The 17,147-nt window shown below is 41.0% G+C and overlaps 2 protein-coding genes across 3 annotated transcripts in view; one reads left to right on the forward strand and one right to left on the reverse strand.

The window, feature by feature from the left end:
• LOC311147605 (voltage-dependent L-type calcium channel subunit beta-3-like) overlaps positions 1-6,536 on the reverse strand; it is a gene marked incomplete at both ends in the record, with an annotated part of 22,705 nt that extends 16,169 nt beyond the window's left edge. The window contains 2 exons of the mRNA XM_084184345.1: positions 4,084-4,176; positions 6,456-6,536. Coding sequence (XP_084040471.1) covers positions 4,084-4,176; positions 6,456-6,536 — 174 coding nt within the window. The remainder of the gene's footprint in view (positions 1-4,083; positions 4,177-6,455) is intronic.
• Positions 6,537-14,078: 7,542 nt separating this feature from the next.
• LOC311148269 (adenylate cyclase type 6-like) overlaps positions 14,079-17,147 on the forward strand; it is a 44,721-nt gene continuing 41,652 nt past the window's right edge. The window contains exon 1 of one of the 2 annotated variants that reach the window (XM_084185171.1): positions 14,079-14,314. The gene's annotated coding sequence lies outside the window, so the exon portion shown is untranslated. Of the gene's footprint in view, positions 14,315-15,934; positions 16,405-17,147 lie in introns of those variants that run through there. The other variant, XM_084185172.1, reaches the window with a different exon arrangement.

Below are 17,147 nucleotides of genomic sequence, written 5' to 3' on the forward strand. Positions count from 1 at the left end.
ACTAAACAGGATGCGCTCTTAGGTCTACAGCTCAATGATGTTTATACAAGGCTTCTATACTAAGCCTACTAATGATAATGATAATGACGTTACATATTATTACAATAATGATGATAGTAATAATAATAATATGGAGATCAAGAAAAAGGAGGGTTATTATTATCATAATTATTATAAATAGTCTATGCTTTTTATGACAATTTGGAACAGTGTAAACAACACTAAATAAATTATTTAAAAAATACCAGAGAGGCTGTTCTAAAGGGAAAAAAAGTATAGCAAAGATCAAAAACAGACGCATTTTTGAAATTGTTTATGTTGTGGTTGCATGAGGCTTGGTTTTCATGGAATCAGTAGGCTATTAAACAAACACTCAAACAGGCAACAGAAGCAGGATCTGTCTTATTTCTGTAGATGTACAGTGCCTTCGGAAAGTATTCAGACCCCTTGACTTTTTCCACATTTTGTTACGTTACAGCCATATTCTAAAATGGATTAAATAAAAAATGTTCCTCAGCTATCTACATACAATACCCCATAATGACAAAACAAAAACAGGTTTTTAGAAATGTTTGCTAATTTATAAAAAATAACAAACAGTAATACCTTATTGACATAAGTATTCAGACCCTTTGCTATGAGACTTGAAATTTAGCTCAGGTTGCATCCTGTTTCCATTGATCATCCTTGAGATGTTTCTACAACTTGATTGAAGTCCACCTGTGGTCAATTCAATTGATTGAACATGATTTGGAATGGCACACACCTGTCTATATAAGGTCCCACAGTTGACAGTGCATGTCAGAGCAAAAACCAAGCCATGAGCTCCGAGACAGTATTGTGTCGAGGCACCGATCTGGGGAAGGGTAACAAAACATTTCTGCAGCATAAATGCAAGCTACTTTAGTTGTAAAACGGGTGGTTAAGTGAAGGCAGGTTGCTCCTTTAACAGTTAAAAACGCGTACATACACTCATAGATCACAGACCACAGCCCCAACAATCACTACCAATCAAGATCTGATCTGAGATGATCTGAAATTAGCAACTCATAGGACGCATCATTTTAATCCATGAGGTATTTGGATTTAATGGGAAGAATGAAGAAGGAAGCGGAAGAATAAGCTGTAAAAGAGAGAAACAGAGAAGAGAGGATGGAGAGAGATGTGGAGGAGGGGGGGAGAGAGGAAAATGAAAGACATAAAGAGCAGCGGAGATGAGGAGGAGAAAGAAGAGATGGAGAGACAATGAGGAGAGGAAGAGACAGATTGAGAGGAAGAGATGGCGATGGCTCCTGAGGGAGTCTGTGTACTTACTCAGTGTGGTGATAAAGCCAGCCTATCCCTACTCTAGGCTACATGCTGTATGCAGTCATCCTGTACTGTGGTCCTTCCCTGAGCCAGGGAGGACATGCACTGGAACATCCTCCTATGATACCCTCTCTCCCTCCCTTTCTCTCTCCCGCTCGCTCTCTCTCTCCCTTAGACCAATCACATACGCACAAACCTTTTTGCGAAGAGCTAAAGTACGTCACTTGATCAAATCCACCTCCTTCTTTCTCTCTCATCTCTCTCTCTCTCTTGCCTTCGATCCCTTCCTGTCTTCTCAGTCCTGTAGTCAGAGGAAAACTTGATCATGTCTCATCAAGTCAAACTACTTGTGTTAACATAGCCCTTCTCTCCACTCACCCACGCTCACTACAGCATCTGAGAATGGGAACAGATCAGTATTTCACTTCACAGCATTATAAGCAAGATTTCTACCACAGCTATGTTCATGAGGGTATTGTAAATGTCTATTACCACTATCAGGTTGTGTATATTTCATATATTGTACATTGTACTTGTGGAAACACATATCAACAGTATATTGTATTCTACTGTCTGCAGTAATGAGTCATACTGCTCCACTATGGGAATGAACCCCTCCCCATCCCTATCACAAGGAAAACACATTTAAACAAAGAAAGTTTAAGGCATTTTCCGTTCTTTTGGTAGCCCTTTCCTGCAGTCAATGACCAAAAGCGCCCTCTTTGGCCTCATGCGTGGAATGTTATTAATATTTTTCATAATTTCATAATTAATAAAGATTATTTCAAAAAACCTGACGAAAATCCGGTGTTTCTATGACAAACAGTTTTGTTATATTTCAGTCTTCTGTGATTTATATAATGTGTAGTATTGGAATGCAAACTCTAAATGGAATACATTTGAACTCTATATCTGACATGGTACAAGTGTCTTCTTTTTTTAAACCCAAAATCATGTGTGAGGTGTATACTTTTATTTCAAAGTAGATTTGTTTAAGACTACCAAGAAACACTCTGTCTGACCATGATTTAGCCCACTGCAGTAAAAGGTTAATCATTTGTAATATTATGGTATTATCAAGCGCTAATAAGTAGCAACAACAATCCAGCAATCCAACAAATACAGAGACACTCACGCACACACACGCACATGCACACACACACACACAAAACACAAAACACAAAACACAAAACCCCAATGAAGTGAGAGGGAGCAATACAACTGTATTTGTATAAATGTAAGGCGTGAAGCTGGTGAGATATAGGAGGTTCAACACACCACCTCTCCCTGGACCTGCAAATGAGTCCTATTTATATTTAAGGCCCTGCGATATTCTCAGGGATTCTGGAGGTTTTCATTGAGCCCCTAATCAGTATAACTAATGTCCCCTCCTAAATAAAACATCTGTTTCAGCCATTTCTCCTCCCTCCTTCCCTCGCTCGCTCGCACCAACGCTTCTGACAACTAGCTACACTTCTCACTCTTTCTTCATACGCATTTCCTTATACTGTTCTAAGTGCATGTTTCAGTTATGCATTGTTGACAGATATTCCGGTGACTGATTGAGTGGATTAATCTTTATTTCTGTGCACAAAGAAGAAGGTATAAAAAACCAGAGAGGATAAAGGGGTGTCATATGGATTGAAACCCTGTGTGAAAACCCAGATGCCTTTAGAAGAACAAGGCCTAAACAAAGCACCCAGTTAACTGGTGTCTGGTACACAAATACATTATTCCATTTGCCGAGGGGGGTAAGAATCCACCCCTGGCTTTTGGCATTCCCTTTGCTCCCATAATCATGGGGAAGAAGAGACCTCTGACTCACAGTGTTGTTGTCAGTCTTGGACTCATGCAGTGTAACCTGATTGAAGCTCTTTGATTTCTCCACATAGAGCTTCTACAGGGGCTCAGGGGTCCTCTCTACTGGGCCAGACGCTACACTGTAGTCGCCTGGCTGGTTACTGCACTGACATGCTTACCAAGCCAGATTCATCTGCAGATACAGAGCATGGAGAACCAGGCTATCAAACATACATCAAACATACAGAATTAAAAAACACTTCCTGAATTCACTGCATGACATTATTAGGGGAAGAGAGACCAAAAAGGGTGCTGTTAGGGCGTGGTGACAAATCTAAATTCAGTGGCAGTGTTATCTTAACCTAATTTCTCTTTCCCTTTTTTCACCAGTTATTGAGATTCTCTTAAATAACACCAAATCTGTACCCCTGCTGCTCGCGCTTGCTCGACCTGAAAACATTAATTAAAAACTGGGGCTGGGTTGGGATTTTCATGTAACACACTGCTGCTACAAATCCAATACTGCACTCTATTGGACATGTTAAGAATTACAATACTGAAGAAAAAAAACATTTACTAGTAAAAGCCAATTAAACCACAGGAGGTTGGTGGCACCTTAATTGGGGAGGACGGGCTCATAGTAATGGCTGGAAGGGCCATTCCATTCACTCCATTCCAGCCATTATTACGAGCCGTCCTCCCCTCAAACGCCTCCCGTGAATTAAACCAAATGAAAAACCTCTTAATAAAGACATCACAGTGATCGGTTATTATAAGATTGAGAATAAAACAAAGGCAATGGCCACTTTTTAATCCGGAGGCATTCCAAAAACCTTGTAGTATTTTGTATTTCACTTCATTACTGCTTGTGGAATGTGGTATGACAGTACTAAATTGACACAAGATCATTGGTTATGCCATTCACACTGTACACTGACCATAGAAACAGGAGCTAGTAAAGTACTCTGAAATGACCTGTCTTTTGATGAAGCTGGAGGTGGTGTCTGAGGACGTGCTGCCATCCGAACGTTTGAACCGACTCTTCCTCTTAGGCAACTTCCTGGGCAGCTGTGGCAGAGGAGAGAGGGATGAGAAAGGAAAGGAGAGGAAGGAAAGGAAGAGAGAGGGGGCAAAGAGAGACGAGACAGGAATCAGAAGAACACAAAAAGACAGGGGGAAAGAAGGGAGACAAAGTAAGATGAGGACAACGTTTTTTAAAAGAGAGAGCGGGGTATTTAGAACAAAGGAAAGGAAGAAGACAGAGAGAGTAATGAGGAGAAAGGATGAAAGAGAAATTAGAAAAGAAGAGAAGAAACGTGAAGAGAGGGGATTGTCGACGGTACAAGATATCAGGCTTTGGCAGCATTATTACAAATCTTGTTGTTGCTTCACCCTGCTAGCATTCACCAGTGTTATGGCTGCAACGCAGAGCTATAGATTGGTCATTTTTTACCTAGCCTATTACCCTTTCCTGAAACGAGTGGCTTCAATATATATTAATGTTTTATCATGTACATGTTTGCTCATGCATTTCTATAGATAGAGACTAGAACAAGTCTAGTGCATCTTCAAATCTTCAAATAGCTCAATTTCTCAAATCCTATTACATGGTATGATAGATTGATGTCTAAATCAAACAATTCTTCTGGCTGGATATATGGGTCGTTCCACCAATTCGGTGCATCTCAAGAGGTTAGATGATTTACAAATACTATAGTGTTTGTAAGTGCCTATTAAGTGTCAAATTAAGTAACAGGATTGACCTTAACAGGGTTGACGATTTCTTCCCCTTGTGACAGGGAAGCGTGTTGTGTACAACAGGGAGTGGCAATTGAATGCAAGCTTCACCAACAAAAAAAAGCCTGTCTATCTATGGGTAACAGGGTTGACGTGTTATGCTCGACCCGGTCAGTTTTCCACCACATTTGGCTATTAGATGTTCAATGTTTGTTAGGATTTTTGTGTGTGATGTAAAAAAACGAGAATTCAGTTCACATAACAGGGTTGACCTAAAAATTAGGGACAGGTTTTTTTTTCCTTAAAATGAATCACTAATTACATGAAATAAATAATAATCTTCAGAAATGACTTTGTCAAAGCAACAAAATAATTGGGGCTTTACAATGATGGTGAAAACTTGGATAAATGTTGGGGTTAAAATCTTCCTAGAAGTCACTGAGGATGCACAGAGGGACAAGTAAAAATCGGACTTTTTTAAATTTAATTTCCATGTGGACTATATTAAAGGGCACTTAATTTAATATAATAGGTTTTAAAAATGCAATATTTGTGCACAATTTCTACTTAAAATATCAAAGGGACACAAAAGGCACTCATTTCGTGGAACAACCCATATGTAATGATTGTCTGGATAATAATACATGTCTAGTAGTGGATGATATTTTTCAAACCATTGATTAAATGTATTTATTGGGAACAAAGGCTGACGCAGAACTGAAAATAGTAATGAACCATGCAGTGAATTGGGCACACCTTGTTCTGGAGTGCCCTGTGAGTGCGAGCTTCGAATTTTGTTGGTAGAGATTATTATTATTTATTTATTTTTTGGGGGGGGGGGGGGGGGGGGGGGGAATTAACATGCATTCACAATACAGAACATGGGTATACTGTTATACATATAGCCAGCCCACTGTAGGTCTATACGAATCCCCGACTCAATAAAGTCTCGTTATTGGATTTAGCTCCCACCTAACCGTTACTTTGATGCCAAAACCAGATGGTAGAGTGCCTTTGCAATGGCGTTAAATAAAAGCGCTGAAAGAAGTACGCTACAGGTGAGCCAATCTACTCCAACATATACACCTGTCAAGAAGTGCTTGATATTCACGGTTTCTTTCCCGCCATAGATTAAACGTTAAAACAGTGAAATATAAGACACATGATCTTGATCTGTTTTGGCTGAGTATGACGCATTGTATGCAGATCTTAAGCAGGAAATGCATTAAAATAAATAATAAAACACCATTTCACAATGCATATTGAAAATCAGAAGAATAGAGGCCTGAATTAAGGTTAGAAAACAGAGTGAGTGAAGAACACACTTCAGCAATGAACATTGTAGGCCTATCAATCATCTTATCTATTTTCTTTATAACGACAAATAAATAGCCCAGATAACTGATCAAATTCAACGGATAACATAATCCTATCGTGTGGCATAGCCTTCTGCTTATTTTCATCAATCGGCAGTTTCAAAACGATATTCCACTGGCGTAGGTAGAAACTATTGCCAAGGCTGTACGCTTTCATTTCAACAACAAGTAGCAAGACGTTAACCATTTTCAAGCTCTACTTTGCTGAGTGCCATCTAAAAAGAAGAGACCTACCTGAAAATTGTGAGACTGTGAGCCTGTTTCGACACCAGGCAGTGGGTCTGCGGACGATTTGGACATTTTGACTTGCACCATCTATTTGAGAGCGCAGGGAGGCGGGATGCACACAGACATGGGTTATTGGAAGAAACGCTGATACCAACATTACATCTATGTGCAGCGGAAGAGGAAGGGTGTACGGTAATAGAATAGTGTGAGGGTGTAGGGACGAGAGCGCTAAATGGATGAACGATAAACAAAATATATTTTCTGCATCAAGGAAGAAAAAAAATATCACCATAAAAATATATATCGACTCAATATGTATACTATACTAGCCGATAAGCTCTCATTTGCCGTCGATAGAGCATCCCTGTATATTTGCGTCGCACCCTATCTCTTTCTCGCTCTCTCTCTCTCTCTCTCTCTCTCTCTCTCTCTCTCTCTCTCTCTCTTCTCTCTCTTTCTCTCCCTCTTTCATTATCTATCTCTCTCTGTGCTCGCTATGAGAGGGTGTCACAGAAGGCTGCTTAATTGGCATAACAGTTAATCCGTGCAGAAATGAAATTATTCTGTTTTTCAAACTGGTATTATAAAATGTGGGTTATTCATTTGTGCAAATGTTATTTTTAATAAATATCAACAGAAATATTGTTTTAGTGCCATTTCAATTCTGTATGCTAAATAAAAGTAAGGGATTAGTGTTTCCTATATGATTCATAGTTGAATGATGTGTTTCATAATTTGGAATACCATGTAAACTATAGTTATCTAGTATAGGCCAGGTGGATGCTGGGGACAGGTGTAACATATTTGAGATTTATTCCATTTCTGTTTGAGTTAGAGGTATTCAAATGTACCATAATAACATTAATCTTGTAAGGGTTGGTGTGAGGTGTGACCCAGGTGCGGTGCAGGATATACAGTAGGCAGTAGGCAGAGATGGTGAAACAAACAATCATCTCATCTTAAATCAATATATTGATTAATATACAATCTAAAAAATATAATATTTTCTTCAGTAGGTCATAATATTCCTATATTTTTTTCCTGTACATTTTAGAGTAACCTATGTCAAAAGCAGCAGGTAGCCTAAATAAGGACATAGCCTACTAAGGACATACTAAAGTTGTCTGCGTGAATCCATTGTACCCTGTACCGCGGCACAAACATTCAGCACCATGGACAGCGCCACGATCAAAACAGAGAGGATTTCAGCACCGCTGGTCGCCGGACAGCGCCTGACCTATATTACAGCGCCCAGCCCACCTCACTGCACATAATAATGAGATTCAGCTCACCTGTGTTGGGGTTTGTTCTAGTTGTCTGCTTATCGGTCTGCTTATCGTGGACAGATTTTGATGGGAGTAAACCCTCTCGCTTTGCCTCTTCCTCTCTGGTGTGGCTCCGTGCAGGGGGAAGGCCTGCTCGCAGCAAGATTGCCATGATCTTTGCTATTGTTCCCATTCCCCTTTCCCCTGATTTAGAATAGTTAACTTTTAGAAAATAAATGGAAGATAACGGCAGCTACTGCAGAGGGTGTTCTTTAATGGAAGCCTCTCCAACATAATCAAGGTAGAATCAGGAATTCTCCAGGGTAGCTGTCTAGGCCCCTTACTTTTTTCAATCTTTACTAACGACATGCCACTGGCGTTGTGTAAAGCCAGTGTGTCTATGTATGCGGATGACTCAACACTACACACGTCAGCTACTACAGCAACTGAAATGACTGAAACACTTAACAAAGAGCTGCAGTTAGTTTCAGAATGGGTGGCATGGAATAAGTTAGTCCTAAATATTTCAAAACTAAAAGCATTGTATTTGGGACAAATCATTCACTAAACCCTAAACCTCAACTAAATCTTCTAATAAATAATGTGGAAATTGAGCAAGTTGGAGTAACCCTGGATTGTAAACTGTCATGGTCAAAACATATTGATACAACAGTAGCTAAGATGGGGAGAAGTCTGTCCATAGTAAAGCGTTGCTCTACCTTCTTAACAGCACTATCAACAAGGCAGGTCCTACAGGCCCTAGTTTTGTCGCACCTGGACTACTGTTCAGCCGTGTGGTCAGGTGCCACAAAGAGGGACTTAGGAAAATTACAATTGGCTCAGAACAGGACAGCACGGCTGGCCCTTGGATGTACACAGAGAGCAAACATTAATAATATGCATGTCAATCTCTCCTGGCTCAAAGTGGAGGAGAGATTGACTTCATCACTACTCGTATTTGTGAACGATATTGACATGTTGAAAGCACCGAGCTGTCTGTTTAAACGACTAGCACACAGCTCAGACACCCATGCATACCCCACAAGACATGCCACCAGAGGTCTCTTCATAGTCCCCAAGTCCAGAACAGACGATGGGAGGCGCACAGTACTACATAGAGCCATGACTACTATTCCACATCAGGTAACTGATGCAAGGAGTATAATCAGATTTTAAAAACAGATAAAAATGCACCTTATGGAACAGCAGGGACTGTGAAAACCACATTCCTCAGTGAAAAGGTCCTCTACCAACAATCTGAATTGCCCAAAAGGCATCAATGCGTCCAACTGTAGGATATTCTGAAGATTGCTCCATAAGTGAGGTGAGAAGAAACTAAAATATGTTTGAATGCATCTGTGACCTGCAGCACCATCTAGCAGCAATGAGCAGACAGTGATTATTCTATAGCAACATCTAAAACCAATTGGCTCTTTTCAACAGGGAGAGAGAGAGATAGAGTGAGAGAGTTAGTTGAATTGAATTTATTTGGGTAAAAACATATACAGCAAGATATAAGTTGGATCCCCAGAGGATAGCAGTTGAAAGCATGAATTAAAACACTTGTTTCCAACGTGGTCCTTGATGGTAAAACAAATAACATCTAATTAATAAAATAAAGAGAGTGAGAGAGAGATAGAGGGAAAAAGATGGGGGAGAGAAAAAGAGAGAGAAATAGAGCGAGAGAGAGAGAGAGATGGGTCAACAGTCAAATGTCAGTGATGGATACATATCAGTGTCCGGTGACATAAGAACATCCCAGGGCAATTTCCTGAGTTTCACGCCTGTCACAATCAAACAGCCTAGCTTTCAATCACCTGATGATGAGCACTGTAGATCACCAGGCCCAGACATGTCAGTGGTCAACAGATCCCATGTGATGTGGATGTGACAGCAGGAGACAGTGGTGGTCTATTGACAGCTGGGCTATGCTTTGTATTGGCGATCAGATCTGAATGGTTTGTTCGGCAGCGAGGAAGAGGGATGCTTGGTGGGTAACTTTGCATCGTCAATCAGTGAGTAATGGGAGCACTGAGCTCTCTTCATCAATGAGCAGCCATTCGATTGAATTGATCCCTGACTGACAATAATGTAATGATGACGATCTATTCTATTTAACCCCCACTGCCCTCCATCAGACAGACAGACAGACAGGCACGCACACAGAAACACACAGAAACACACAGAAACACACAAAAACACACAGAAACACACAGAAACACACAGAAACACACACATATTTTAGTTTTTAGTTTCATGCAAAAGGCATTTTTACCTCGTTGCGCATTGGATGGTGCACTGGATGGTAGGAGTGTCATTTGTGAGAGAAAGTGTGTGTAGCCTATCAGTAGGTTTGCACTGTTTGGAACTAGTCAAATAGTAACAGACAAAGTGGCAGGCACTGTTCAGTCCTACATTCAGGCAACAGTGAACCTGCCAAAGGCACCAGGGTGGCTGCAGAGGTAGAGCCATCAGTCAGCTGAGCACTAGGCAAACACAGCTCTATTGACTTTAGCCTTTTAACATTTCACTTCCTTCCACCTCAAGCATCGGCACAGTTACAGAGCACATACATTCTCTTTTCACTTGCTTTTTTTCATTACACAAAAAAGTTTGATGGTTTGATTTGTTGTTTAGTTAGACTGGATTGGGTGTAGCTTCAGTTTTATAAGAATGTAATAGTAAGATATATTTCTTGATTTGGATTCAAAGGATGGAAGTGTGGATAATCGAACCATTCTCAGTTTAAGTTAACAGGGTAATTTCAGGGCAATGTCGATTCTGTCCATGTACCTGTTGATCAGTTTGATGCACTCACACTCTGTGCCTTACTCTGGTAATAACTGTAACAATGTAACCACCAAACTATATGTACTGGCTCTAAACTGATTGATCGTTTAGCCTACATATAAAGAAGGTTTCCTTCTCATGAAGATTTCTTCTCTTTCTCTCAAATATACAGTGCATTCAGAAGGATTTCAGACCCCTTCACTTTTTCCACATTTTGATACGTTGCAGCCTTATTCCAAAATGGATTCAATCGTTTTTTCCCCTCATCAATCTACACACAATACCCCATAATGACAAAGCAAAAACAGGTTTTTAGAAATGTTTGCAAATGTATAAAAAATTAAAAACGGAAATATCACATTTACATAGGTATTCAGACCCTTTACTAAGTACTTTGTTGAAGCACCTTTGGCAGTGATTACAGCCTCGAGTCTTCTTGGGTATGACGCTACAAGCTTGGTACACCTGTATTTGGGGAGTTTCTCTCATTCTTCTCTGCAGATCCTCTCAAGTGCTGTCAGAGATGTTCGATCGGCTTCAAGTCCAGGCTGGGCCACTCAAGGACATTCAGAGACTTGTCCCAAAGCCACTTCTGCGTTGTCTTGGCTGTGTGCTTAGGGTCGTTGTCCTGTTGGAAAGTCAACCTTCGCCCCAGTCTGAAGTCCTGAGCGCTCTGGAGCAGGTTTTCATCAAGGATCTCTCTGTACTTTGCTCCATTCATCTTTCCCTCGATCCTGACTAGTCTCCCAGTCCCTGCTGCTGAGAAACATTCCCACAGCATGATGCTGCCACCACCATGCTTCACCGTAGGGATGGTGGCAGGTTTCCTCCAGACGTGACGCTTGGCATTCAGGCCAAAGAGTTCAATCTTGGTTTCATCAGACCAGAGAATCTTGTTTCTCATGGCCTGAGAGTCCTTTAGGTGCCTTTTGGCAAACTCCAAGCAGGCTGTCATGTGCCTTTTACAGAGGAGTGGCTTCCGTCTGGCCACTCTACCATAAAGGCCTGATTGGTTGAGTGCTGCAGAGATGGTTGTCCTTCTGGAAGGTCTCTGGAGCTCTGTCAGCGTGACCATTAGGTTCTTGGTCACGTCACTGATCAAGGCCCTGATTGCTCAGTTTGGCCGGGCGGCCAACTCTAGGAAGAGTCTTGGTGGTTCCAAACTTATTCCATTTAAGAATGATGGAGGCCACTGTGTTCTTGGGGACCTTCAATGCTGCAGAAATGTTTTGGTACCCTTTCTCAGATCTGTGCCTCGACACAATCTTGTCTCGGAGCTCTACGGACAATTCCTTCGACATGGCTTGGTTTTTACTCTAACATGCATTGTAATAATAATAATATGCCATTTAGCAGACGCTTTTATCCAAAGCGACTTACAGTCATGCGTGCATACATTTTTTTTGTGTATGGGTGGTCCCGGGGATCGAACCCACTACCTTGGCGTTACAAGCGCCGTGCTCTACCAGCTGAGCTACAGAGGACCACTGTGGGACCTTATATAGACAGTGTGTGCCTTTCCAAATCATGTCCATTCAATTGAATTTACCCCAGGTGGACTCCATCAAATTGTAGAAACATCTCAAGGATGATCAATGGAAACAGGATGCACCTGAGCTCAATAGCAAAGGGTCTGAATACTTATGTAAATAAGGTATTTCTGTTTTTTATTTTTTATAAATCTGCAAACATTTCTAAAAAACTGTTTTCGCTCTGTCATTATGGGGTATTGTGTGTAGATTGATGAGGAAAAACATTAATTTAATCAATTTTAGAATAAGGCTGTAACGTAACAAAATGTGGAAAGAGTCAAGGGGTATGAATACTATACGAATGCACTGTATATATATATACCAGTCAAAAGTTTGGACACACCTACTCATTCAAGGGTTTTTCTTTATTTTTACTATTCTTTGTCCCCATGTGCAGTTGCAAACCGTAGTCTGGATTTTTTATGGCGGTTTTGGAGCAGTGGCTTCTTCCTTGCTGAGCGGCCTTTCAGGTTATGTCGATATAGGACTCGTTTTACTGTGGATATAGATACTATTGTACCTGTTTCCTCCAGCATCTTCACAAGGTCCTTTGCTGTTGTTCTGGGATTGATTTGCACTTTTCGCACCAAGGTACGTTCATCTCTAGGAGACACAACGCGTCTCCTTCCTGAGCAGTATGACTTCTGCGTGGTCCCATGGTGTTTATAGTTGCGTACTATTGTTTGTACAGATGAACGTGGTACCTTCAGGTGTTTGGAAATTGCTCCCAAGGATGAACCAGACTTGTGGAGGTCTACAATCTTTTTTCTGTGGTCTTCGCTGATTTCTTTTGATTTTCCTATGATGTCAACGAAAGAGGCACTGAGTTTGAATGTATGCCTTGAAATACATCCACAGGTACACCTCCAATTGACTCAAATGATGTCAATTAGCCTATCAGAAGCTTCTAAAGCCATGACATCATTTTCTGGAATTTTACAAGCTGTTTAAAGGCACAGTCAACTTAGTGTATGTAAACTTCTGACCCACTGGAATTGTGATACAGTGAATTATAAGTGAAATAATCTGTCTGTAAACAATTGTTGGAAAAATTACTTGTGTTATGCACAAAGTAGATGTCCTAACCGACTTGCCAAAACTATCATTTGTTAACAAGATATTTGTGGAGTGGTTGAAAAACGAGTTTTAATGACTCCAACCTAAGTGTATGTAAACTGTATATATATATGAGAGAAAGAGAATAAATCTTCATGAGATAGACCTTCAAAATCAGACTCAGAAAACCAGCAGACACTGCGGCCCCCGAGGACCGGACCTGTTGTAGTTTAACCAGGCAATATTTAGTGTGGGGTATGATCATTAGATATAGACAGTGTTATAGCAACCAATCACAAACTCCTAATTGCAATGTTTATCTAATGATCCTGATTGCAATGTTTAACTGTCTTACTGTGTGTGCTATTATCTCTTTATTACTATATGCTTACACAACCCAACATCACGACTTGGTTTGATTTATACTCCGTCTATAACACCTTCTATCTGTTCTGTTGGTAAGTTATCACACTTTGTTATCTGTTGGTAAGAGCTCTTAGGTAACAGGTTGGTCATGATGGAAAGTCTATTGTATCATAGCAGGCTATATATAGGTGGCGGTTCATTTCTCTCTATTTACATTTTAGTATAGATTACATTTTGCCAACTACATTTTAGACATTCAATCACTGTTTTGCATCCAATTCCAACAACAATATTGTTGTCTTTTAGGAATTGGGAAAAGTGCATTGGCCTGTCTGGTGTCCAGGGTTTTTAAAGATTTTGGTGTTGGGCATCTGATGTGGTTTATCTGGCATCTGGTTTGGTACTAAGTGGGTAATGGGTGTATGGGGATATATCCCCATCACAACCTTTCCTCAACACACAAAGTAGCATGTGAGAGAAATAATGGAGTTCATAGACTGTGTTATGGTTCATTCAGAACATAAACAAGCTGTGTTTCATTCAGAGCTGCACCTCTAGAGGGAGTTGCGAGACACTGAGCAGAAGACAAAACTGAAGAATGTGAGCGGTAGTGCTTCTAAGCTAGGAGAGAGGGGGAGAGGCAGGCAAGGGAGTGGAGAGAAAGAAAACATTAGGAGAGGCAGAACGAGAGCGATATTGTGCGTTTATGTCTGTTTGTCATCACTGGACTGGTCCCCTATTCTGACCACTCAAACCGTCAACGGTACCAGTGACTTCACTTCGGCCTATCCTGCCCAATATTGGGTTGTCTCGTGCGGTCTAGTTTGGAGGGAAAGAAGCGAGAATGATGATCACGGTAAGTCCTCTTTCAAGCGTGATCCGGCCGAGTATGCGCATGTTTAATGTAGGCTTCTTTATGCTGTTTAGGGAAGGCCAAACCTTGCTAATGCTATAGTATACCCATTTGATTTGAGAAACGGCATTACTGCAATTCTATCAGTGCGTAATTGAGGGCAGTCGGCAGAATTGTATTTTATTATTATAGGGGTTGTGCGCCTGAGACCTCTGTGTTTATCGCAGGAGTGGCCCAGTGGGCTAATCGATCCGTGTTTCTTATGGCTCAATAATGTCAATAGCCCCGTATAAGCATGGATATTCAAAAAACATACATTTAACGTTATAGGCTCTAAAATCCACGACTTTGCAGGATAAAATGACTGCTGCCATCTAGCCATTGCTGTCATAGACGCTATCTCAAAGGTCGCAGCTGCAGGATGTACACGTCTAGAATGAATTACCAACGGCAACACTTCTGTTTGTTGCCATGTTTGAGTTATTTAAAATTAATATAATATAAATATAGGCTAGGTCATCATAGCAGGAAGTTTAAAAAAAGTATAGGCTAATGTTTTTGTAGGTCAGCCTACTGATGAGGCAACCATACAAAAAAGAAATAAGGCGATGTGATGCGTTGGAATGTGGAATAGTGACGCCTCATGTCCACCAGATGCATCAAACTCTTTGCATTCTGGCAGAAGTCATTAATTGTCAATGGAGCAGTTTGCAACGCTACTTTGGGGGTGCCACACTAGGCTGCAGTGTATTCTGTGTACCGCATGCGCTCAATAATTTCAGCTCATGCGGTGCGGTGGTACAAACGGAAGTATAGTCACAGACTCCAACTAGCTTGCTTTTATCTAGATGAAAAGCATGCACGTGCTTGAAGTACGGCGAATGTGGGCTAGACATCCGGCAAAATAAAACACATATGCATCTGGTGGACATAGGGCATGACAGTCCACAGTTTGTAATGCCTGCCATGTGTTTATTGACTCATGGCGTTTGTTTGTCAGGGCCTGAGGCATGCTTGAATTTCCTCTCCCCTCGCTGGTTGAAGAACAAGACACATAGGCTACTTGGCGGGAGGGTGTGACATGCAACATTGAAGCCTACAACATTGTAGCCGCACACGGCTTCTGTACAAAAACAACACAGCGTCAAAATGGCAATAGCTGTGATCTCTGTCACATAGGCTACACTGAACAGTTATGTAAGGAGTGTGTGAATGCGGGCGATAAGATAGCCTTTGCATGGAATGTTAATTGCATCTCGCCTTGGATACACTCGTATTCTGTTATTAGGCTACACTGTTGTTAGGCCAACATACCATTAATAAAACATTTTGCCTATGCTGACATAGGCTATTCATTAAACCAGTCTACAATAATAGCCTGCAACAGACAATATGGCTGATGATGCGATTATCAAATATGTATTTACTTTGATGCACTCCTCATAGGCTACAGCACGGTAGACTAGGCTAATAGAAATATAAGCTGTTCTGCCAGTCTCTATGCACACGCTGTTTGCATTATGTAATGACAGTGTGCCGCTGTCCGGTCGAAATGTTGTGCAAACGTCCCAGAGGAATAGTCCCCCCACATTCTGTCCTAAAAGCGCTAGCGGCGTAGGAAAGGATTCACGCAGTATGTCTACAGCCACATAAACATATATAATTGTAGCTCTTGAACGCCGTAACGATTGGCAACGTCAAGACATTTGCAATGGGGGCACCGCACTGCTCGACCTTGTGCACGGGAGAGAAGGGATTTTTCGGATCTGGAGGGGGTGTAGTAGCGTCCACTGACTGAAGGCAAATATCCTTGAACTCCCTTGATCCACCAGAAGCCACAATCAGCAGCCTGGACGGATACGTGCCAGAGAAGGCGTACTAGCCATCAGGAATAAATTCTATTTTTGCTTCAAGAACACAACATGCCTTCCGACATGAGCGCCTGCTCATGTTCCCAGTTCCCACTAAAAATACGCAAGGAGAGCAGCACATCAGCATTGCCTTGAGTTGATAGAAGCCGTTCTGCACATTGAAGAGCTCAGGTTGTTTTGAGGCCTGTCAGTCCCTGCTACGCTCAGCTGATTCTAGCCTATGTAGGTAATATTTATGGGGCTACATCAGCTTTGATACTGAAGAGTCGTGATGGTGATCAGTCTAATTATTCTGATGATTTTTTTTAAATGTTAAAGGCAATGTTTTCTTTGTTCTGCTGATTTAGGGAGAACTAGACATATAGTAGCCTAATAATTATATATAACCATATAGTAACTATAAATAATTATGTAATCCATATGCATATATATATATATATATATATATATATGCCTTAGTTAGAGGTTGAACTAGTCTTATTATTATCGTGGATGGGTAGGCCTATAATTCTGCACAGATGGTAAATCAGTAGTAGTGATTGGTAAGATAATGCACAAGACCTTTAAAACGTTAGAAAAGCCTATAATGGGGATTTTCTTTCAATGTGCAACTTATATCAGTGGCTAGATTTGTTGTGCTTGTGCCCAAATATACCTCCATTTACAGGAATGAGGAGAAATCCCTTCTTTGTCTAATTGATTCAGGAAATTTAAGTCTGATGGGTCATTAGCCTGTGGTCCTTTGTAGCTCAGTTGGTAGAGAGCATGGTGCTTGTAACGCCAGGGTACTGGGTTCAATTCCCAGGACCACCCATACTTAAAGTGTATGCATGACTGTAAGTCGCTTTGGATAAAAGCGTCTGCTAAAATTGCAAATATTGATGGTGTAAGGGGTTAGCTGATCAGAATCAAACTTGCCACTAAACCACATATCTAGGTCCAGTGTTTCCTACCCTAATGCCCAC

Source organism: Coregonus lavaretus (genome assembly GCF_964263955.1).
Source record: "Coregonus lavaretus genome assembly, chromosome: 20".
NCBI classification, from domain to species: Eukaryota; Metazoa; Chordata; class Actinopteri; order Salmoniformes; family Salmonidae; genus Coregonus; species Coregonus lavaretus.